At 44.8% G+C, this 25,558-nt stretch overlaps 1 protein-coding gene across 10 annotated transcripts in view; it reads right to left on the minus strand.

The window, feature by feature from the left end:
* Positions 1-25,558, minus strand: part of msi2b (musashi RNA-binding protein 2b) — a 220,634-nt gene that overhangs the window by 26,523 nt on the left and 168,553 nt on the right. For all 10 annotated transcript variants that reach the window (XM_076101369.1, XM_076101370.1, XM_076101367.1 and 7 more), the window contains exons 9-10: positions 24,394-24,508; positions 19,305-19,379 (exon numbers count right to left, since the gene is read on the minus strand). In XM_076101369.1, coding sequence (XP_075957484.1) covers positions 19,305-19,379; positions 24,394-24,508 — 190 coding nt within the window. The remainder of the gene's footprint in view (positions 1-19,304; positions 19,380-24,393; positions 24,509-25,558) is intronic.

The following is a 25,558-nucleotide window of genomic DNA, read 5'->3' on the forward strand; positions in this document are numbered from 1 at the left end:
ATTCATATCCTCTCGATTTTCATAGAACATTTCTGTCCGTCTGAAAAGGTGCAACTTCTTATTCATCCGTAAAACTGTGAGTAAACTGACTTTCGCGATTCACCAAGTCCCTGATTATATTAGTGAAAGCATTCGGCTCTGGAGGGTGTTTATGTCACATGCTTTGGATGAAAGATTACAGCCACTTCTGAGCTGCACAGACACGGGCATTGTAGCCCGACCACTCGGGGACCATCCCTGCATTTTGTTCAGGAGTGCTCCCAATTACTGGGGCTTTCTATGGAATCCGAATCATCCACATTGATGCACGGGGCAAAGTATTCCACATTCTTTGCTGGGCTATTCAGGTAGAAGACGCACGGTAGAGAAATATGTCGAATCAAATGGAGACACCTGTTGGAAGATTCGTCATTCAGAGGAGACTTCAATCTGTTGTGAAGACTGAACAAGTCTCTTGTGCGTGTTTCTTCTTTGGTAAATATTTATAGTACTCCAACGCTGAGATTTGTGAAGCTTTAAAAACATTCATAAATCTGTCCAAATTGTCAGTTTATGATACCATAATAACTGTAAGGACTTACTACCATGCAAATACAAATCCCCTTCTTTAGGGTCTGATTATTCCTGCAAATATCAGCCTAATAATCAGTCTGTAATTAAGCCGACGCAGTATCTGTGAATTGTAATTACATTGTTAGCCTTAATGAACACTGTAGCTAGAGGTGGCTGACAGAGGCGAGTCCATGCCCAGGGCCTGGGCTCCTCTCTCAGCACAGGAATGGCATGTCATTAGCGGTGGTGATGAGATTCCTCACTCTGGGCTCAACACCGTCTATGTCTAATCAGTATCCTAAAATTATCTCCACAGGAAATGCTTTCCTCACTAGCAAAAAAAGAAGAAGAAGAAAAAAAAGATCTTCAAATTCCCTCAGTTGGATTCCTTCTTAATTTCTTCTTTTTTTTCAGATGAATGTGTGTGCATGTGTGCGTTTCTTCTATGTTTTGGCCATATGCTGGAGACTGTGTGGTTTAGACATTACAAAATGGCACAGGACACCTTCGAGAATTATTTTTTTGAAAGCTGTGGAGGTGAGAAGTGCACCAGTGGGTGACCTATTTTCCGAGTCAGCCTTGTACTGCTATTCCACCAAGAGGGGCTCACACAAAAGACGAGATGAGAGGGAGGAAGGAGGGGGGGTGACAGGGCAGGGTCAGATGAGCCGCAGCCAAAGAGAAAAACACATAGCTTTTCATCAGCCGGCTGAGAAGGAGGTAATTCACAACTCGGCCGACACAATGCGACCATGAATGTGTGTGTTGGGTGTGAGGTGCCATCATGTTGCGACAGGCAGGCAGGTGAAGAAGAGAAAGAAATGTCACTTTTCCTCCCAACCGTCGAACAGCTCAAGAGAGAATAAGGGGCCGAGGCGGCAAGGGGAAAAAAATAACAGGGGAAAAGACGACAAAAGGCAACTAAAATCAGCCGCTGCTGCCGCTGCCACACGGGGAACTGATTCGTACAGCTCAAATGATATTCTCTGCCTCTTTTCACAAAAACACAAATCAACTCTGATACTATGCTAATGATGGCCATGCACCCCTGCATTTCCACTTACAGTCCCCACGGTTGCTGGGCGGAACAGTGTTTCATGCAGCACACTCCACCTCTTCCCCCCTCTCTCTCTCCTTTCCTAAGTGCTGAATCCATCTTCCCCGCTCTGCCATTGTCATGACACCCCCAATAGACCCACTGGCTTGGAAGTTAGTTGCGGGCAAAGTTGTGGTGAGAGATTAACTTTGCAGGATTAGGTGGGTTAATTAATAGATGGCTGCTGCTCATTGTTTTGTGCTCACGCTGTAAGAAGCCACCCAAGAGAAGCGCTGCAGCATTAAATCAATTTCATGGCCCTTTTATTACTGAGGAGATAAAGCCAATATTTAGCTTTCAATTCTTCACAATTATTGGGCCCCTGCTTTGCCACTTGAGTGGCTGCGCTTGGCTGGGGACAAGGACACATCTGTTTATGAGCTGTGGATGCCCGGGGGCCTTTGGTGTCCGGACTCCGGGGAACTGTCCCCAGCTTTCGCTCCTCGAGCCTGTAGCACAGAAATTCAGCCTTCTCCAGGAGAGCACACACAAAGGAAGACAGATTAGACCTAAAGAAAGATCAGCACTGCCGAGAATCTCATTTCGCCCTCTCTCCAAGCAAAAAGAATTACACTTTCTCAACACAAACATTAGAATTTCATATATATATATATATATATATATATATATATATATATATATATATATATATATATATATATATATATATATATATATATATATATATATATATATATATATATAAAAGGATTCATATTCACAACAAAAACAGTTGCAAATTTCTAACATCTATTTTCCAGTCTGAGATTATTCTTTCTACCAAAATGTCCTTACAACTTTGACACTGACTTGTCGAGTTCTATCCGTTCAACTCCACGGTTTGCAAATATTGACCGACATTCAGAAATTGATGCTGAACTGTTACCTCCCCATGTGTCCATATCCCTGTCAGCTAAAAGCAACTTGCCGAACAGAATTGCACGTCCAATTCATGGTATTGTCGGCCCCGTGCACAATATGCATTCATATCTTCATGATGGTGCACAGCACACACTGCAGCGCTGTGCCTGGAAACTAGCATTTTTCTTGGGTGCACACCGGCTCTTTTCTGCCTGCACCTGTATTTTGTGAGTCTCTGTGAACTTGACTGTACTGAAGTAGGAGGAGAGACGCAGTAGGGGCAGTGTCACAGTGATCAAACAGCACGGTGCAATTTTCGTGTCAAGGTTTCCTGCCTGCACAGGCCAGGTCAAAAGCTTTCTTTTCTCCACAACTGTCAAAGCACTTTGCTGAATATCATACCTCTTTTAAAGTAGAGAGAACGAGGTGATATGATTGGTCAAATTAATTCTAGCCCCCGTCACGACCACTGATGATGTATTCCTGCTAATGTCACCATGAGTTTACGCTGCTTTGCGGTTGCATTGCATGCTTTCAACCACAGAATTGCCACGTCAGTTCGTCACTATGCCCTGAGATACCCTAAGCAGACCCGCCAGCTGGTTTGATACACCGAGCCATCTGAGAAGCCGTCATTAGAAACGGTTTAGAAAAGGGCAGGCCCTTTCAAAAATACTTGGCGGCTGATTGGATGAACCATCTGTCAATTAATCTCTTGCCAAAGCCAGTCGGGAGAAGAGCAAAAACATCTTTTCCATCGGGAAAAGCCTTCGGTGTTGTTCTTTTCTCGTCCTTCCATGAAGAACTACTCGCCAGTTCCGATATCACCATTGTCGTTCAGGACGAACCGCCGCCGCTCCGTGTCTTCTCGCATACATCTAAGCCACACGTAAGTAGCTCCTCACAGGACGCTGATTGGTCCGTGCTGCAGCATCACTTAAAGCCTGGCAAGAGTGGATTGGTCGTGTGATATGTGATCCCGCGATCTTGTGACATCGTGAGAATCCAGCTGACGTGCAAAGTATGAGATACCCACGCTGGGCCCCACATTGTGTCAATGACTCATCACCAGAGTATGGTAAATGGTAAATGGTAAATGGACTGTACTTGTAGAGCGCTTTTCTAGTCTTCCGACCACTCAAAGCAGTTCAACACTACATGATGAATCAAGGTGAATTTTGTGTATGATCTTAACTTGTGCTTATAAACTCCTTAATCCTTAACATTACTCTGGTTTTACTCCTAAAGCACTATTTGTGGTACATCTTTGCAGGTCTTTGGCGTAATGCCTCTCTAGCCACTTTTCTGATCCTATTACTCAGAAAACATCACAGTGAAAAGTTGTTGCATTATGCATCAATGAGGTCCTATTTATGTCCCACCCGTCTGACAACAGCTTGACTGATGTTAATGTAATCTGTACTGTTCTTTGGCCCAAAACTGCCAGTAGCAGCTCCCCTCCCGTCATTGACAAAGGAGCCCCATCAGTCACAGAGCACTCCGCTCATTTCGGCTATAAGAAGAACTGTCAACTCTCTAATGCACAGGAGGAGCCCAGGGACAGCTGATATTCTACGGCAGCCCTATGGACGAAGTAGCACATTCCCATTTATTAATATCTCTCTGAAAACTAATAGGGCACTTCATTTTCAGTGGAAATCCCAAATGGAGTAAAGTAAGCAAAAGTACATTACACACTTAATGTTTGGAAAGTGTGAATAAAGTGCAGTATCAATGTTTTTTGTTGACCAAGAAGAAGGAAATTCCCAGAAGCGCTTATTAAATAAAGCATTGACATGGCGTTAACCAGGGTTAACTTGCTGGCTAACAGGGGTTTCATGCTACGCTGGTTAACACAGTGGTTTTGGAAAGAGGCTTGTGAACAAGCCTTTCAGCCTGAAGCTGTAGTCGGCTTCGGCGGCAGACAGAAGGAGCGAGAGAGAGAGATGAACGGTGGAGAGCCGAGATGAGTGAGACGGATGAGCAGAGAAGGACAGCAGCTACATCAGTAGCAGAAGAAGAAGAAGACAAAGAGAGGAGAAGACAAAGAGAATGAGAGATCGAGGGAGAAATAAGGTCAGGACACAGGTGTGCAATTAATTCTCATGGAACTCTGGAAGATATTCTGGACACAAAGAAATATTTCAAGACCAGAGATTATATTACTCAGTTCAACCGATAATACCTATACCGACAATAAAGTAATGAAAAATAAGTAAAAGTGCTCAAATGTCAAACGTACAGTAAGTCTAATAGCTAAGGAGATGAATTGTGTTACTCGCGGACTCTGAAATGTGTAGTTGTAAATTGAACTGCCTTAACCAAAATGTTTTTAATGATGGATTATGGACGTGTCAAGATAATTTAATTTATCCAGGTTTCTGTCAAAACCGGGCTAATCTCATTGTAAACAGATAAATGGAAACCAAACAGAAGATTGATTTAAAAGAAGAAAAAAAACCACTCCTGGCTGTTTGCCTCGAAAAAATCTAATTACTAATTATCCTAAGATTTTTCTATTTTGCATTTGCATCAAAGGAGTGTATAGGTGTCACTGTTCACTGCAAATCCGATGTAAGAAATAGAAGAAATCCTCCAGGAGATGCATGTTTTTTTTCCTGTCACTGTATGACAGTAAGAAGGACAAGCCAGCGGAAATAAGTCTGTTGATAAGTCATAGCGGAGGCAGCGAAGCACACTGCCGCCTTCGCAGAGGAGGAGGGAGGCGTTCTGTCAGAGATGGAAAACTGACTCCACTTCACATTTTGCTTCATCAATAACCTTTGATAAGATGTAGGGAAACACGGAGAGACAAATAAACAAAACAAAAAGACAGAAAAAAAAAGATATACTGTATATATCAAAGTTACAAAAGAGACAGGCACCTAGCAAGACATCTTTTCATCTCCAGACTGACAAGTGTCCCATTGTTGTCATCCTTCAGCGCTACTTTGTTGTTGTTGAAAGCATCTCTGGGTTGTTGTTATCAAAGGCATGAATCACAGAGCTGGAGAGAGCCAGGTGGCTGTTCATATGAACTGTTACACACATGCTCATGTCTCACCTCTCCTCTGATCAACGGGGACCTACAGTACACACAGAGATCCCCCCCCCCCAACATGAAATAAAGAGACTGGTGTCTGGGAATGAGCCAGAGAGGGAGCGAGAGAGCATTTGCATGCACACCAATAATTCAATTATAACCAGACTAATGCAATACGCATATTATTGCAACTCTCATGTAAACACCTTAACCGGGTTATCTTACTCGCATTAAGGTCCTAATCAGAGTAAGCATAACTTGATTAACAGAGCTGGGTTGCTTGTCAATCATTCCAATGGATCTTTGTCATGTGGACGTCTGCGTTTGGATTCTGTGCACGCGCCACAAAAGGTCACGCGGTGAACAGGACGCCGAGCGGTGTGCTGGAAATAGAGCGGCCGCGGTGGAGACGCTGGAAAAATGACACAAAGAACTCGAGTAGAAGCATGAAGACGCATTCATCCATAGCGACATTTTATTCCTTTGTTATCTCTTAAAAGTATTGCCACATGTCTTTTGCGCATCAAGTTGACTTTTAGATTATATAAATGGATGCTAGGGAAGTCAGGTTGTTGAATTTGAACTTGACCACGCTCTTAAAGGGGCACTCCGGCTGATTTCACACATCAAACTAATTTACTCACATAGCACGATGATCATTATCTCGGCTTGAACTTGAAGGCGACAGATTTTAAATGAGAGAGAGGGTCTAATGAAAGACAATTTGCATTATGGGAATTGTAGGATCCGGTGTTGTTGGCGCTTGAACCGCAGGGACTAAAAAAAGATCCGGATATCTCGGCGTCTGATGCATCAATTTTCACCTTTCTTATTTACAGTCTGTCTCTGGTGAATCCCTCTACTTCAGGCAAGTGCAAAACAAAATTGGTTTAATCTGGGCATTCACAGTTATTCTTTGTGCAAATACGACATACTGAGAAGGACTGCAGCAGTGTTGCGGCAACACTGAAATGATAATGTAACACTCAAATAACGTCACACTTTTTGGACACTGAAACATCGCACGTGTACGACTGTTAAAAGTAATTTTAGCGATGGAGTTACGCGCCGCTAACGGAGTACAAATACAGCAGCTTCACAATACTGAGGCCACCCCAGTTTCAGCAACACTTCATCATAATATCCCAGACTCCCGAGCACTGTTGCTGTGAAATGGGTTGACGTGTCGGTTCGCACAACAGCTGCTCACGTCAACTACTCAACAGCATTTCGCGAAACCGCTGACCACAGGACACGATGCGCCTCTTCAAACTATGAGCCGTGCTATGCCGTTTACGGCTTGAAACACACCTCAGGTGTTTATATGTGGTATTAGTGTTGGTAGTGCTCGAACATATTGGCTCCACAACACCAAAGACCCCTGACCTCTGCAGTATGATAAGAAGGATCCATTTTCTACGATGAAACACGACATTACTACCGGATGTGTGTACGTGTGGGATCGGTGTGTATGTTCCCTTGTGTGTGCGCGTCCCCTTTGCCTAAGCTGCGGTTCTTTTGTGCCAAAGGTAATGGTTTCTGTATGTAATGAAACCATTTGGCACACTGAGCCTTCGCCATTAAGACTTTGTGGCTTCAGATCGGGGGGGAGAAAAAGTCAATTACAGACGTGAAGTGGGCCCAGAGCTCAGCAAAGCCTGGCTTTATGGTAGTAATTGCCCACGTATCTTATACCTTTGAACAACATGATGAGGCCGGGAAGGAGATACACTTGGTCAAATTTAAACTGGGTAAGCTTTCAGAGGCACAGAGAACAAAAAATACACCCCCCCCCCCCCCCCCCCCTCCCCCATGCTGCAGGAGAACCGCTCTGCCCCTTTACAAGACATCATCATGTTCTAAAATTAGTTTGACACACTGAGTCACATCATCTGATCCGTCGGAACCATTGCAGCGTATTTGGAATTCATGCCTCACACTAGCATGTGAGCGCTGGGTCTCGCGAAGCCACCACACCGCAAAACATATAATGCCATTCCCGTGGCTTCCTCCCTGCAGGAAGGTCAGAGGTCAGGTGTGGTTTGAGCTATACCGACCGGCCTCGCTGGAGCTAGTAGGCACGGAGTGATTTGCTCAAGGGCTCTTCAGCAGGGCGGATTCTTGCTGGAGAGGGGGCTCGACCCGGAGCCCTTCAGCTGAAGAGCGGTCTCCATACTCACTATGTTGTCTGTCAAAGATGGCAGACTGAATTGCAGTTTCTATATTGCATGATGTGTACTGACCGTATAAACAACCAGCTCTATATGAATCAATTATAAATCAGAGTTGATGGAAAAACACATTTTATCATAATGTTGCTCACAATATACCCTCAACTTGGAAATAACTCCAGCCAGGGAAACTGCCAGCTAGGCGCACACATCACACAGCTGTACACGGGCGGAGCGAGTGCCTGTGATGTTGTGATGCGGCGGAGAGAGCTCAGGGAAAAGCTCGGTGTCTTTTACTTCAATTCTCGGTGACAAGAGCGCCTTTTCTTTGTAGCTGAAGTGCATGGCGGCATAGCATCAAAGAGGACAAACGAGGCTCTTTATTGAAGTGCAGCCGCACTTTCGACCTCCCCTTTGTACGCCTTCCCATGCACTTCAGTAAAAAGTAAACGGCTCCTATGTTGCAGAACTGATCTAAACACGTTCTGCCTCCACACAAGCCTCAAAATACCCCCCCACACACACACACACACACAAAGCAGATAAAGAAAGAGGAATGGAGAATGGAACAATAAGGCGCAGAAAAAAAAGAGAGGGGGAATCTGCCAGAATAGATAAGGCAAAAAACATTTAAATCCATTCGGTTCTGGAAACAGTGACTCTGGTTTGCAAATGGGATAGGGTCTTTGGTTCGCAACCTCAATATTCAAGGCAGTTTCGTGATTGTGACTTAAATCGAGAGAGACAGACAGGGAGGACACAGATGTCTGACCTTGCAGTGGTGCTTATGTAATGGTCTGCTTCAGTGCATTCAACTGCAGTGCTCTCTGCCAACCTGGGATCAGCAAAGGCAACATGTCTCTGCAGTCCAATCTCCTCTGACATCAGTCCTGACACTCGGAGTTTGAAAGGGTCCTGTGAGCTCTGAGCGAATCAGTTGTTATGGCCCCGCCTGTGTGGTCCCCATGGAGCCAATCACTCTAATTAAACTAGACTACTTAAGCCTCCTCTCATTAGTGTCCAAGTAAACAGCCTTAATTTTTTATGCATTTTAATGCCCATCTCCCAGTCCTGAGGGTGGTGGCGGAGGGGGCAGATGAATGATGAAGGGGGGTAATTTCAGGTTTTCTCGAATAGGAAGCGAGTGCATTAAGTGTCATTTCACCATTCAAGTTAAATATGTGTTTGTGGATTTGCACCAATCGGTGCCAGCCTGCTCTTGTAGGAATTACTAATGTAGAGTGAGAATAAAATACAGCGCATTAACGTTGGTAATAATACCAGGCCGCTTTTGCAGACACTATTTCATGAATACGATTTCATAGCCAAGTTAAACCGCTGACAGACTCCGTTATATTTCAGCCGGCTCCACGCACTGCAGTTACACAATCTACCCCTGCTCCAGATACCGGGGGCAAGTAGGGTAACATGTGGCACGACCCAAAAATAGCACGGCAACATTGGCCTCCACTTGCTTACTGGAGCTGAAAACAAGGTTTCCACACAGAGTGGAGGTGTCCATGCAGAGAGGGCTGTGCGCTACGACTATGAATATATGTACACATGTTCATATACATATGCATGTGTCCATGCACTAGGGAGAGGGAAGATGAGAGCTACTGGAGGGCTATTAGCACAGTCAGCGGGAGGGAGAGATGGAAGGATGGAGGGAAAGGAGGGGGCAGCTGGGTAGACACCTAGCAGCTACCCAACTAGCTGGGCCTGGAGGTCTCGAACAGTGGGTGGGATCAAAACAAGAGGCAGCAGACACTGAGCAGGGTCTCACAGGCACAATGGCGTAGCACCCCCCCCCATTCCCAAATAAAACCATGAAAGTAGCAGAGGTCTTTTATTCTGAAGAGCAGCTCGAACGCGACTCGACTCATTAGGGGGCAGTGTGCGACCTCAAGAGCAGTGAGCGATGCTGAGGCTCCACCTCGACAGATGCAGGGAGAGCCGGCTGCTGGGCTGGAGGCAACGCGGCAAAAAGCTTCTCTAATACGGCCGCTAATTAGCAAGAGAATAAGTGAGCCGAAAGGTGGAATTCTACTCCGTCAACTACGGAGGAGCATCAGGGCCACTGTGAGAAAAATAATAGTAAGACATTTTCGAGAATAAAAACAGAAGGTCCAGGGGTTCATAAATTAATTAAATGCATTAATTTATCCTTGACATGAATAGGTCAATGATAAACATCTTATATTTGAAAGCAATACAATCTCATATTTTATATTTATCACCTGGAGCCTGTATTTTGTATTTCCTTTACATAAATAAAGACATCTCCACCATAAACTGATGCAGAAAAATTCCCCAGAATGGAGGAAATGAAGTGTTTGACGCTCAAATTTGCCTGTGAAAAAAGACCCACGCCCCTGCGCACATATTGTACTCCTCTGCCCACTGCTATGTCTGTGCTCCTTTTTCTCTCCTCCTGCTGCTGCTGGCCGCCAGCAGTGTCCAAAGGTAGAAGCCACCTACGAGGCAGGGCAGCTCAAGTTTCATTTCTAGACCAGCGGCTCAACAGTGGAGACATAATGAGCTTTAGCGGTGCCACTCTGCCTCTTGCAGCAGCTCATCTTCCCCGCCGCAGGAACCTAGACGGTGGGTCTCCATGGCAGACTGTTTGCCTGCTTCAGTGTGAGAGGATGCGTCTACTGTCCCAGGGTGAGCTAAGACCTGGGCAAATGAGGTGAGCCTTCTCTTCCACTTTCGGGAAATAGCCGGCATTTCGCCGTTCCCCGTGTCAGAGTGCAGTCGGTCGGTTTTTCGCAGAGACAGGTGCTCATGCACCCGAGGAGGCGCACGTGTATGTGCACGTGAACGCACTCGTGTGCATGCGAGCGTGCAGACGGACCAGCACACACTGCATCTCCAAAAAGAAAATAAAGACATGGCCACAAAACAGCAATAAAGGAAACCACTGCACCGAGGGGCATAGTGGTGGAGTGCTGCCACACCTGTTGCATCCATCAGAAAACACATACAGGACATCGGCAGCCTCCAGTGTCTCCCTCTGATCACTAAAGCAAATGCAAGTAAAACAGATTTTAGGGGCTGTTGTTGTTGTTGTTGTGGAGAGCAGGGGCTGCTCTGAGAGCAGTCTAGCTCGATGACTGCACACACAGAAGTAGACAGGGCGTGACATACAGTGCTGTCCGCTGACGTCAGAGCAGCACACTCACTACTGTCACAGGGACTGGAGTCATGGCCTGGGGAGCTCGGAGTGTCTGCATGTGCAAGGGTGTGTGTGTGTGTGTGTGTGTGTGTAGTCAGCACTGCTGTGGAGACAGTGAGTCAGAGAGGCAGACAGGAAAGCAGAGAGAGAGAGAGAGAGAGAGGGCCCCGGTGAAGTCCCTCCACCTCCTTTGCCTTCATACGCAGCCTTGAAGAGTCTTTGATCTTGCCCGTGTCCAGAGAGAGTGCGAGAGAAAGATGCGGGTCGCGCGAGGTCGTTGGAGTGAGTGAGGTCGCGGCGCTCCTCGTCAGGCCCTATTTTAAGGCCCGCGACTCATGGAGTGGCCCGGCCTCCACAGACCCGTCGGGCTAATGATCAGCCCGGGCAATTAAAGTCACTCTGTGAGTCAGTGTGGCATCAGGAGGGCCATCTGCTTCCAGCCCTGTAGCACTCAGTCTGGCCTGTGGGACCACTTGCTGGGGTCACGGCTCACCCAGCTTGTAGAGAGATGGTCACAGGATCTATGGAACAATCTGCTGTGTAACTCCAGCTCAACAGAGACCCGTTCTGACGATACCGCTGCTGTGTGTGTGTGTGCCGCCCGCCGCCGCCGCCATGTCTCATAAGCGCAGTGAAAACACAAAAGTACTTATGGAGGACAATGTTGCATGCACCCAGGACACAGGTAAGCTCCTCATCAGCCTCAGGTCAGTGATTTTTGTTCCACCTGCTCCAGCCCTGTAGCCAAGAAGCGGTGTACTTATCGTGCTAAAATGGGAAATATAAGACGTCTGAATACTTAAGAGAGCTTCAGATCCGCTGATAATGACCGCGCATGGTGTCCCAGACTACATCATCATCCACATAGGAAGTAATGGACTGTAGCCAGCGAGAAGAGAGTTCCAGTGGGGCAGAAAGTTCCACGCTTTTAATTAGCGGGATACTCGGGTCAACGTCGATGCAATGCCTGCTCTGGACCCACCAGGCTGCAGTGGCACTGGAGCAATGCCAGTTTGCACATCTGCATTTGGAGATGCCTGTGTTGAGATGAATGGAGCAGAACATTGCGAAGAAGTTTTACAGAAAAGACTTTGAAGCTTGAGGGCCTTTCTGCTTTAACACCATGTTAACATAGGAAAAAGGTTTCCCCGTTCATCCTCATGTTCACTTTGGCTCCGCAGCAGAGCTTTGTCTTATGAAACTAGACACATCGCTTCACTGCCTCACCCTTCCCTCTCGTCTTTAACCCCCAGCCTTGCAGAAGCAACTATTTGCTTCAAAAAGTTCACATCTCTATATAGTCCACGTCAACACCTTTCCATCCAACGGCAGAAGGTTGCTAAACCCTGGGAGGCTAACTGGTGGTTCAGGCCAATGCCCCGAATGTGACCTCTGGTGCATTTATCATATGCTTGGTCGGCTCTGCCCCAGTTTATAGGGGCATGCAGCCGCCACGAGCAGTCACTATCATACCAATTGCACAGGTCAGCAGCTCTCTTTACCGATAGCCCACCTCCTGAGCGGACAGCTGCTCTCTATTTCTTTACATTCTTCTCCTACAGGAAAAGAGGGCTCAAGAGCTCAGCCGCCATCATTTCACAGTTATTTACAGTTGCATAGAGCAACATTCACCTTTTACAGGTTCAACCCCAATCTGCCACTCGGTGTCCTGTATTTGAGGAGGACAATCCGAACTGTTACCACGGATGCAAAATCTGTCTTTTCTGATGAAAAAGAAATCTTCATCTTGTTGTTTTTAGTGTCAATAACATGGATTCATGAACGGACTAATCATTTGCTGCTTAAAAATATCCAGACAGCTTAATCATTTCTGCTTGTTGGTGGTGTAACCTATTTCATTGCCTTTGATTCGTGCAGAAATGTGCAACATGTATTACAGCCAGATGTACTATCCAAGCAAGCAAGTAGGGGATAAGTAACTTGAAACAGGACAGACAAACCCCTCATCATCTGCGTATGGGACGGTCTCGTAGCCAACCAGGCCACTGCGCAGCTTTTCATACACGGCGGAATCCAGAACTGCGTGCCGGGGTTGAGCCCTGTTAACATCCACGCAGAAAAATATAAATCTACACCACACCGACTTAAGGCTGTTTGAAATGGCGTTTTACTGTCACTTAGATATGATGCAGTGTGCTGTTGTGTCTGAGGCACGGTTGGTCTGTGGAGTTGGAGATACAGAGGGATGGACCGGGCCACCGCGGCGCTATCCCACAATTCATATCTGACGGGAGAACAGATCCGACACGGATGAAGTGCGTGACAAGGAAAGGATGTGGCAACGAGTAAAACACAGAAAAAACAATCCATCCAACTCCAACAAACACATCCAAACACTGGTTATTAGTATATATAGTTATATATATATATATATATATATGTGTTAATAAAAAGGATAGTGTTAAGGTAACTTGTAGCCCTTCAGTTCTCATTGCCGATTGCTCCACTTACTGCTGTCCTCTCCCCTCTTTTATCATCCTTTCTCTCCACTCTTTTACTCCTTAAGAGGCTGAATCACTGGACCTGGATTGCTGTTTGTCTGTCATGACATCTGGAGGAGCTGGATGACGGAGTGTTATGTCTTTCTCTCACTCAGTCTGTGTCCCCCCCCCTGATGGGACCCCACTGACATCTTCATCCCTGTTTTTTTTCCCACTGTAGCATAATGACCTCCTACCAGCGGCCCCCTAATGGAGCCATAATGGTCATTTATGCCAGGGGAGGCTCTGAGGGCGCGGCTGTGGAGGCAGCGAGTCGCACAGGAAGACGGGAGCGATCGGAGAGAGAGGCTCCTGGTTAAGTCCCCCCACCTCTTCCCTTCATACACATCTCAGCCTTTGTATAAATACAGCTTTCCTGTGTGTGTGTCTGTGCCTTCCACTGCGCATTCATGTGCGTGCAGTGAAAGGAACGGATACAAGACTGGTTAACAATAGAAAGTACAATATGAATGCATCTGGGGTGTCTCCCTCTGCTTTTGATGTTCACTTCTACAGCTTATTCATAATGCACATATGCACACTACATTTTCTTTTTTAATTACATTCCCCCTCATACAGACAAGCCTCCTATTCATACATACATCATACACACAATGGGAGGACACCACCACTCTTAAACCTCGCTTCCATATTTGCTACCACCACCGGCAGAAACTATACTGTACATAAATTACAGTGCATATGCTTAACTTGCACTTATTGCTATTTTCTTTCGAGCCATTTGCATTTTAATATGCACAGTGAACACAAGGACCTTTCACTTTGCACAGTCTTGTGGCGTCTTAAAAAAAAAAGAGAATGAGATGCTGCTTTAAAATGTGGCTTTCGACGCCTTAATCACGTGAGGTCCTCCAAAACGAGACACCTCATGCTTTAAATGCGGCACATCTCAGGATGTTCCCCTGGGGGCTGTGAGTTGAATAATACAATACCACATTCATCAGCTCGCTAATGCTAATTAGACGGTTGCATAGAAACGGGAATATTGTACAGTAATGTTCCCCATGCCTTGTCAGCTCCTGCTCTCTCGGTTTCTAGCAATACTCACAGCTGCATTTCGGGTTAAAGTAAGAAAAGAAACAGCATCCTATCTAATCCATGAGGTACCTACGTATAAAAACAGAGGAAGAGGAAGAAAAAAACATTAAAATATGATTATCTTACTGTAGGTTTGATCTCGTCACGTAATCTTAATGTATTTTATGAATAAAACAGACACGCCATGTATTCATGGAGAGCGGGAAACGAATGCAGCTTCTTTAAAAAGGTGGCAACAATTATGGCCGCTTGAAGTTTAAGGGAGAAATTCACCAGACGCAGTGAAGCGGACGTCAGTCACCTCAAAAACGAGGACGGACGCGTTCCGACCACCACAACATGAGCCGAGGATCTTGATTTCAACAAAACTTTTGAATGTTCCTCGTTTGAAGCTATCTGACAAATCAGTTCTGTCCAGCCGTTCTCAACGGCAGCAGCTCGGGAATGGCGCGCTCTTTAATGTGTGATAGGAATCAAAGGGAAGTCCTTTTGTACCTCCTTTTGATTCAAAGATGCTTTCAATTACGGTTTTTGCTCTGTGTCGCCCGATAAACGTTAGCTCTGAAGTCGGATAATTTAAGCCGAGCTCTGCGTGCTGCGTTCGCGTGCTTTGATTCTTGCCCCAGCTGCCATCCAGCACGAGCAGAGTAAAAACGTTGTTTATAGTCAATGTTACTTTCAAGTTTTCTTTGAGCGAATGCGGACGTTTCTCAAAAGCAGTATTTCGCCTGTGGTTGGAATGACATCGCAGCGAGGTCACAATAGCTGGGACGCACAATGATCCTACAGCTGCATGTTCTCAGGCAGCTGTGTGTGTGTGTGTGTGTGTGTGTGTGTTCAACAGCAGAAAATGAAGCCACATGACTGACATGTCAACTACCTTCCTTAGCTCAGCGTAAGTGATACTGATACCTGCATTCCCAAACACGTGCCACCCCGACATCACTCTGAAGCTGCCTGACAGTGTTGTACAGGATACCTGCCAATTTTGTCATTTTGCTTTAACGGCATATGATACGGCAAGCTGTTAACGGGTCGGTCCACCCAAACTCGCAAACAAAGACATGCTCTCACTTAACTCTCACCTCTATTGCATCGGGGTGGTAGCGTACATCTCAGAGGCTGACATCTTTCAACCTAGCCAAAATGATCTGCATGGCTGGATACCAGAAGATGTACAGTGAGAGAGAAATATGTTTGGAATGTTATTTTGCCGAATCTACCCTTTAAAGTAGCCTGCTAGCGCAGGATGGGTTTAGCCTGTTGCTAACTGTGTTCCCCCCTTTTCAGCAAGTTAACCTCAATTATGCAAATATGTCAATCAGCTTGATTAACACTACTCTGAGACACAGGGTTCATTTTTTTTATTTTTTTTGTGCATCTTTTTAGTGCGTGCAGAGGAATTTTCTTTTCTGGTTAAAGCAAAGACGACGCTCAATTCATAAGTGAGCTTACTTGAGGGGACTGGAAATGAATATGGAGATTCGGCAGCAGCTCGAGAGTGAAAGTGTCAGAAATATTAGCATTATTTTCTTTCCGAATCACGACGACGACAGCAAGTCCAGGGGTCTTCATCTTAAAAGTGGGGATATTTGCATCCACGCAGAAAACTGGAACGTGACAGCACCCGCATATCACATGTCACATTTGCATGCATACATTACAGTCCCCTCTGTTTTCATTTGACACTGACAATACCACTGCTTGCCATCAAAATCTTGGATGTGCAACAGCACAATCTGAGAAAAATGTCCTGACGGTTTTTCAGACAGACAATAGCTGACGATGTGCATCATTGCATTACGAGTCTCTTGGACCATATGTGCATCAAATCAATGTGAAGCTGAAGGGGAAATGTGTAGCTTCAACATAGTAAGTCATTAAATCCACAATGGCAAAAGCTCTGACGAGGAAGGAAAAAAAAAAAAAAACAAGATCTTTTTGTTCTGGTGGTGTCGCTAATGATTTGTTACACCACCTTACCATTTAGAGTTCTGAGGTTATGGAAAACACTGCTGCCTTCTTGATTGTCACTACACGCGCAGTATGCAGCATCATCTTTGAAATTCATATCCGACTTTAGTTCGAGCATAATGCTGTAACGACACTGCCAGAAGGTAAACAAGTGTGTGATTACAGCGGGCGCATATAAAATACAGCTTGGAAAAAATCAGAGGAGACATCTTTAGCCAACACTTCAGTCCTCGTTGTGTCTCTGTGTCAGTGTGAATGCATTCTGTATTAGCTAAACAAACGCATGTCTCAAATGTGTGACGGGATTAGTTCTATGCACTTGTGGAAAAACTAAATTTCTGCCCTATAAGTGCGACCACAAATTTGTAGGTTAATGATGTAGGGGCTTATGTTATTGAACTTGCAGCTTATTTTCTCATATTTTCATACGCCGCCTGCATTTTTGTTCTGCAATTAAAGTTGCTCTGAGGCCGGTTCTTCTGCTACCGAACACGGTTTTGTTTCCATCTTATCAAACTGAACTGTATTCAGTTTAGTTGTACTTTCTACCTCTGAAAACATTTGCAAAGCCCTTTTCGCATTTTTATAATGTTGTGAAATCTGCATTGTTAACATCAGCATTCTTCTTCTCCTATTTTATTGGCACAACAACTGCGACTGCATTACTGCTCTCCGCTGTCAGCAGATGTGCCGTGTGTCTTACCCTGCCACCTCCATTGTTGTGTGGCATGAATTAGTGTCCGTATACTATATACGAATACAAATGTTTACGATGTGCAACTGCACTAATAACTGTGTCAGAGAAACATGTGTTGGCATGTGTTCAGTTCTGGTTTTAGGGACCCGGTTGTCTCACAGTAATTACTACTTTAAATACAGATAAATAAATTTGAGGGAAATGCTCCGATATGTGCTCGCCTGCATGGACGAGTTTTTGACAGATAGAGGATGATCTGATTTACATCCGTAATATGTGAAGGTCTCTAAGTGCATTAAATAGTCATGATGTCTGTGCTACGACGGAATCATTTTGTAAGCAACTCACGGCCCCACGAACACAGACACATAGAAACATACTGCACGCGATCGATATCAAAGGCACTTTGTGATCAATGTTGGAATTAATTGGGAGTGTCACAGGGACCAAAGTGGCAAGTTGTCAGATACTGTTTAACAGCCGTTGAGCTGGTGTCAGCTTTGAGTCCAACTGGCTTCACTGATTGCTGTTTTTTCTTTTCTGTCTCTAAACTATGTCTGCGTGCATGTCACTGAGTTTTCTTCCTTAATGCAGTGCTTCATCACTGATCACTGTTTTATCTTGACAATTGGACACTTGCCTAAGCACTTTTTTTTCCTGTTAACAGTGGACCCCTGAGGTTTTCCTGGGTGTAAAAAAAACAACAACTTTGAAATGCTGCCCACAATTTACGCCTCTTGGATGCAGCCTGCCCGGCCTCAGCTCCAGTTATTTATGGGAGTGTTTCAGCAGAGGTTCTGTACAGTGAGAAAAAAAGCCTTTGATCTCAAATTGAGGATGCTTTCCACATCTTAGTGAGGAAGGACACCAGTCAATATTTGGCCTGAGGTTATTTAATTTGGAAAAGGAGTTTGATTCATACATTAAAAAATTCCAATTACCCTGTCAAGAGTTGAGCGAGCCCAGAGGAGGCTGTTTTAATCATACAGCTTTATCAAACTCTTTAAATTGAGTTTAACATGGACAGGATCATACATTCCGCCCCGGGGAAGGTGATATCCCTTAATTTGCCCTAAACAGCAAACATTTAAAAAATCCATGTTTAACTAGAATTACTTCTACTGAATAAATACTGAGCGCTCCTTTCCCTTTTAATCGCTTCTCTCCCCTTTTTGTGAGTCATAAACTTTCACTGAACATGAGGGATGGATAAATACTTATTCTGAAGGGCATGATGTATGCTACACACAAAAACAATCATGTACAGCAGTGTTGGCCACGTGATTCACATCCATATCAATCAGTTACCAAAAGAATGGGTCATTGTACTTCCAAATTATTCCATTTTCTGAAAAATGAACAGACAATAATTGCTTAACTCCCACATTTGTATGCGACTGGCGTCCCCCCCGCATTGATGAGCAGGTGCTATTCCATTTCTTCTGTCAAATAACGTTGTGGTCAGGTATAAATCTAGCATGTGTCCGATCTGCAGGTGGTCACAGCTGGACCTCCTGTCTTACCATTCCTGAATCTATTTCACGAAGATATTACAGAGATCTGAGGTGCTGTCAGATATTTCCCATTCCGTCTTATCAGTGGAGGGAATGATGTCTGGCACGGCAAACAAAGTATGTGTAAAGTCCTTAAATAAGGCATGAAATTGCCGGGATTCGCGAGGCGCCACGGAGCCGCGGGCCCCGTTGCAGCCGACAGGTACAGCTGCTCACCTCCAGACTGCACGCCTCCCATTAAAGAGCCCGGCGCTCTGAGTCAACACTTTTAATGCAGAAAATGACTTAATTCATTTTCCATTATAAGAACCACGTTTAAAAATAAATAAATAAATAAATAAATCTGCCGACACAAAGCGCGGCTTATTTCTCGCCTTCTCCACAGATGAATTTGCATACATCGGGGGGCCAACGGGAGACGAAGAGCTTCCCCCATTTTAGACATTTGGTCATGGTCGCGTTCAAGTGTGGGATACAAAGGAGTAAGCAATTCACTGCACTATACGTCAGCTTTCAAAACCCGGTTGAGGAATCCAGACACGTAACAAATTTAGAACCCTGCAGATTATTTGGTGACTGACTTGTATGTTGATGAGCGTTTGTGTGTGTGTGTGTGATCAGATGCAACATTGATATCTGAAGAAAGCCTTTAACTCACCGGGGAACTGGTAGCTGTAGCTGGGTGCGAATCCAGTGTATCCGCGGCCGTACGTTGCCACAATATTTGGGTAGCCTTTGAAAGAGAGGGAAGAGATTAAAAGGAGATGAGAAGAGAACTACTAGAAACGGATGTGATACCGACACACACAGACAAACACTGGGATTCAGCTACTTATCCACTTCGAGGGGGGGGAAACAAATCTGGAAAGGCTGGCTTTTGAACTCCTGGGAGTTCCAGAATAAGCAAATATTACACTGCAATAATCCACACATTAAATATGAGCCTGACATAGTTCAGATTAAGTATTACATTTTGGAACGGTACTTTTCATATGCAAAGTATTGTGTGTATTATGTGCTTGCATTGTTTTGAGAAAAAAAAAAAAAAAAAGCAAAACTGCAATAAGCAAGAAGTGATTTATTTTAAGCCTACTAAAGAGGCAGCATGTTTTCATGGCTCATAATGTTAATGGTAGACTGTTAACTCAATTGTATTGGCTGTATGTGCAGTTTGACAACAAGCCTCAACTATCACAATTACATTACCCCATCATCTTAATTGTGCTGCTCTTGTTGTTTTTCCTACAGCATATATTTTACACAATCCCTTTGAAAGCAAGTTTCCCCTCATGGATCAATATCCTGTTTAATTATATTATATTTTAACACACTTAAGGTACTACAACAGGAGCCTCAAGGCAGTTTATTTATTATATTTTAGTTTTTTTAATGATCCCCATCTTTCATCGGGGTTAGATCTTTATTAGGGCCGGGTATCAAAACCTGGTGGCAAATTCTTTAATGTCTAATTTTATACTTAGTTTTTATTAAACCACAAGATCTCGGGCATTTTTTATAGCTCGGTGTAACAACACTTTATAGCTGCAGCACTGAAATGACGTCGGTGTGAATGTGGCCGGATGCAGTTTGCTAAAAAGGATGCTGTGGGCAAGGAAGCGATAGCTGCTCCTCATTTACACCTCCGGCAAGAAATTCATTCGTGTGTTGTTGTGTTGTTTTACTGGTTGACACAAGGTTTAACGGTTAATTAAAACCAAATTTAAAACTAACTTGTTATCTATAGTAAGTCTCTCAAGAGCTACCAGGGCAACCGGTGTTTTATGGAAATGGTGAGCATGTGCTAAATGTGTTATGAGGGGTCTCTAAAACCCGATAAATAAACATTAGTACATCTAATGTTGCAATGAATTATAGAAGACATACACGGTATCAAATCACAATCTAATGTGTTGTTGTTGTTTGTGTCGTTGTCTCTGTAATATTTGGTAATGTTAGAGGCAGCAGTTGGCCTAGAATAGTCTCTCCCTGGTCCTAAAGCTGTCCACGGCTCTGACCGCCTGATGTAAACAAATTAAAAGCATCAGAAAATATTTATGAATCAATTTTGGAGGTTAACAAAAAAAATTGGTGACATGTTGATTGTAGATCTGGCCTTTTTATAGGGCGTATTTCTTGTACATAAAGTTAATAACCTGTCATATCAAAATTTTAGAGAGCTGCTACATACAGTATAAACACATATATCTGTGTTAAACCACGACTAGAAACTGAATGAGTATAAAACTTGCCGAGGATGTTGAAATGTGACTACAAATTGCCATCTGTAAAGCAAAGTCAAAGCCTGTGTGAGGGCACAGGCTTTGTTTAGGAGTTCATGCTGCCCCCGGATGGATGCAGAGTTCCAACGAGGCCAGAAGAGGACCCGGTGTCATTAGAAAAATTTTAAGAGCAGCAGATGTATTGTTCATCTGCCGTCATGATTCTTATTACAACCACAGACCCCGACAGTTAATTAGCAGGACAGTTTTCAGACTGAAGCAGCTGTGGGCGACATATTGAGAAGCGGGGTGTGAGGGAGCAGGCAGCTAGGAAGCGAGGACACGAGCAAAGCAAAGCAATTTCAGAAGTGGGGGGGGGGGGGGGGGGCGGGTGAGCCTGTGTGAGAGTTGGCGAGAATTTGAGCACCATCAAAGGTAATATAAACATAATTAACCCTGTAATTATGGTATATGTCTCAGTCTTTATCTGTTATCACCTTCAACCTTAAGTCGGGACTAAATTGCCTAATAAGAGGAAGTCCTTTAGGCCAGGAATGAGTCACTGGAGCCAACCTTGATAACTCTCTCACCGCAGAGACAGACCTCCGAAATCTCTCTCAGGTTTTTGTGTCCTCAATTCTTGTTAGAAAAAGTATATATTAGCATGATAATAATTGGCTGTAGTCACATTTGAATTGTAACTTTTGCTTCTATACACACACACACACCGCAGACTTACGGTAAATACGAAGGCATCAAAACGTATTTTGCGTGCACGCATTATTTGAGTGTGTGCGAGAGTGTGTGCAGGCTACGTGGGCGCGTGTGTGTCCGTGTGAGCATGTGTGTCGATGCTCTGTTCTGTATGCCTCAGAGCCTGTGCCAGCTGGAATCAGAAAGGTTGACCTTGGTCATAAATATCTAATCAGTGTTTGCTGTCCATGAAAAAGTTCAATTTATTCCTGACCCAATGGGAAAATGCCTCTCCCAGACCCCTCTCCCCTCTCTCGCAGACAAAAAGAAATGCAACTCAGAGAGGCGGTGAGCGGAGCCTTAACCTGCTGCAGATGAAGCAGGACGGAGGCAACACCAGAGAAATAAATAAATAAATGGAAAAAAAAACAAAATCCTCCATCAGCTGCTGATGAGAAGTCATCACCAGGAAGTTACAGATGGATAGCTTTCACACAACCCTGCATTGTTTGCTTGGTCGGAAAATAACTGTGATATGATACAATGGAAAGCCATCACCGACCGCAAAATATTGGATATTATGTGTTTGATACTGTCTTACTGTCAAAACAGAATAAATGCCAAACTGAAATTGTTGGCTTAGATACCGCAGCTCCTCATACTCCCTTATTTCAACATTTTCTGAAATGGCAAAACCACTTCCCTCCGTCTGATGTACTGCATTACAATGGCTTTCACATTACTAACTGAAGAACCTGCAGCGAGATGTGTGCACCGAGTGTATAAGGAGAGGGCTATAGAGGGGAATATGAAAGGGTCGGGGGAAGTGGATTAAGATACATGCTGAATTAAGCCACTATCTCATGAAATCCTGAGTATGTGCATACAAACAAGAGAGTGGGAACAAAGAAGAAAGAAAGAGGAGAACCCAGCATGTTTCCTGCCATTTCACTAAATGAAGCCTGCCATTGTGTCTGCCCTGGCGGCGGCGGCGGCGGCCTCTTAGTGCTCTTATTTGCCTTATTAATATGCATGCTAATGTACCTATTTTATGGCTCAACAGTTCTGATTCACTTTAAAATCAATTATCCATCTGGTACACCCATACCTCGCCCAGGCTCAAACGTGTATTAATTTCAGCAAACATACATCGGGCGCAACACAATAAAGATAAATGCCTCGATTAGAGGCAGTAAACAAAGGAGCTAGGGATGGCTTTAATGAGATTTGGCACAAAAGGAGCTTACACTTTCTTAAATAATGAGCCTAGGGTCCCCTTTTTTTCTAAATGCAAATTATATAAAGGAATGTTTCGCTGTCCTTGTTCCAATTTCATTTAGATAAGAGCGTCTCCAAACAAGTTGGCTGTTAATATTCTCACATGAACACATCACTGCCTTTCTGCCTGCCGTCTCCCAGTGGAGAGGGGGTGGGGGGGGGGGGGGGGGGTGTGGGGGGGGGGGGGGGGGGGTGTGACGTCCTCTTCACAGACACATTAGTCTGTAATAACTTCCGTAAAGTTCACTGTGCTTGTTAAATACTTCTAGCGGATGAGATGGAGGGGATGGACTTAGATAGAGCCGACGCAAGCACTTGGCCAGTCTTATCAACACCGAGACCACAAACGACTGTATAATCAGCCTCACGCAAAGGTCGGCCCTGGAATAACCCCGACAGTGGATGTGACTGTACGGACAAAGACTTGGAGACAAAGACAAATGGATGAAAAGATATTCAGGTACTATCGGAAATTTGTTTGCTGCCTTTTCCTTCTTTAAAAATAAATGATCGTGAAGCTCAAATATTATATGCGACTGGTTCCCGTCAATCTTTTAAAAAGTAAATGCAAAACAAGCGGCGCCAAAGTATGACTTGCTATCGACCTTCAAAGCCACTTCGAGCATTACGTTTCCTGGTACAGATAAAAATGCATGACTGTGGTTCTGCTTGCACCTGCTACGAGGGGTGGAGGCGGGGGGGGGGGGGGGGGGGGCACTTGCACGGCAAAACGAGTCTCTTACAATCAGCTGCATGTCTCTTTTGCTTTTGAAGGGGGAAGAAAAATAAATCTTTCATGCGAGGGCAAATCCATTTGGTTGGGTCGCACATACAAATTATATGCATAGGAAATGTGAACGGACAGACGGGGGAGATCGAAAGACGGACAGAAAGACAGACAGATAGGCAGATAGGTAGTAGACAGGGGGTGGGTAGGGAGGGAGGGAGGGAGGGAGGGGGTGGAGAGAGTGCAAGAGTGTTAAATAAAAAGGGCCACAGGCATGGGCTGGATGGTAATGATGAGGGGTGGGCCAGCAGCTGAGGTCCCTGTAGATGAGATCTCTCCCTGACATGTGTGTCCCCTTCATTACCCATTAAGGGGGGCACAGTGATGAATCCTTAATATGACATTACACCAATTTTCCTCTTCATTTAGCCTGCTAATGTGCTGGTCTGCTCCTATATGCCCGGGGGCTGCCTGTACCAGACTCCACCAGAAATAGACCGCAGTGGCCACCGGTGGCACACCTTGAAGCAGCCTAATTAGGGGCAGTGCCCACCTAATGGGCTATCTAGGCGAGAGTTTGCATAAGTTGATTTAGTTTTTATGGTAGGAATTGTTGTCATGCAAAGAAAACCCTACTTACATTTTATGTTTTGTTTTTTTTGCCAGTTATATTTAACATAATACAAAGAACGAATCGATTTTAGAGGTTAAATATTTGTGACCTTTTCTGCGGATTTCAAATGAATACGCTACATAAAGGGACGTATATGCATCGCTTGTCAGATGTGTGTGTGTGTGCTATCGTGTGAGTGGATGTGTGTGTGACTCACTCAGCATGCCCATCCCCAGCATGAAGGCATCCATGGTGTAGGGCAGACCCCTGGCTCGCCCTCGTGTACCTGGTGGGAACATCACCTCCTTGGGCTGGGCCTTCTTACATTCTACCTATGTAGACAGACAAACACACACACACACACACACACACACACACACACACACACACACACACACACACACACACACACACACACACACACACACACACACACACACACACACACACACACACACACACACACACACACACAGAGACAGAGCATTAGACAGTGTAGGTACACAACCAGACAGATCTGACAGGGCTGCCTCGGCTCTTTAAGGCGGTTGTTCTATTTGACTTGCACGGCGCTAGATGTTTTCCATGGAGGAAAACAAGACAGAGTCAATCCGAGCACCTCGCATTTCGGAGGAACGTCTCGAAGGAAAACTTACAATCATGCTCCTCCCGCATTAAAGCAAAGGTTATTGCTCCAGTGAGCATGTGCCCGAAGCCTCAGGGAAATACAAGCTTAATACTTTCCAAGTGTTTCTGAGACATCAAGGTAGGAGAAGCTCTGCTCTGCAATGCCGTTGCCACAGTCCCACTGTGTGGCAGTGTGTCCGGTTTCTTTGTGAAAGGCAGTTCTTTGTTTAATCCAAACACAGAATAATCTCAAAAGCAACTGACAAAATCTCGACATTTTATTTACTCAAGTCTTGCCAGGGCAGTGTGTTTAAAATCTGAATCCGGTCAAAAAAAAAAAAAATGAAAGAAAAGGTTTTAAAAACTCAATATGTTTTTTGTGTGTGTCTGTTTGCAGTGTGTGTCTGCTGGGCTGAAGTCCCTTGTGCCCCGCAGTCCAATTCCACCTGCGGCACCCATCTCTCTCTCTCCCTCCCGGTTCTCCCACACGCGGGTTTTGTTCATTTCCCATCTTGGAAGACTGACATCTCCTCCTCCTACATAACACATTTCAAATGAGGGATGTGACAGGGGGGCAGATGAGGAGAAGGAGGAAGATGAGAGTCCTATTTACCACGTATCTATCCTATCTCGATGAATTATAGAGAAGCACGGTCGGCTGACGAGGGTGGCACGGTCTTGTGTCTGCCGGTTGTTCTTTGGTAGGCTGAGTCTGTTCTCCATGCTGCACAATCTATTTGCTCCACTGCCTGCTT

This window comes from Anarhichas minor, unplaced genomic scaffold, assembly GCF_050575085.1.
Source record: "Anarhichas minor isolate MPS153535 unplaced genomic scaffold, ASM5057508v1 ptg000027l, whole genome shotgun sequence".
NCBI lineage: Eukaryota > Metazoa > Chordata > Actinopteri > Perciformes > Anarhichadidae > Anarhichas > Anarhichas minor.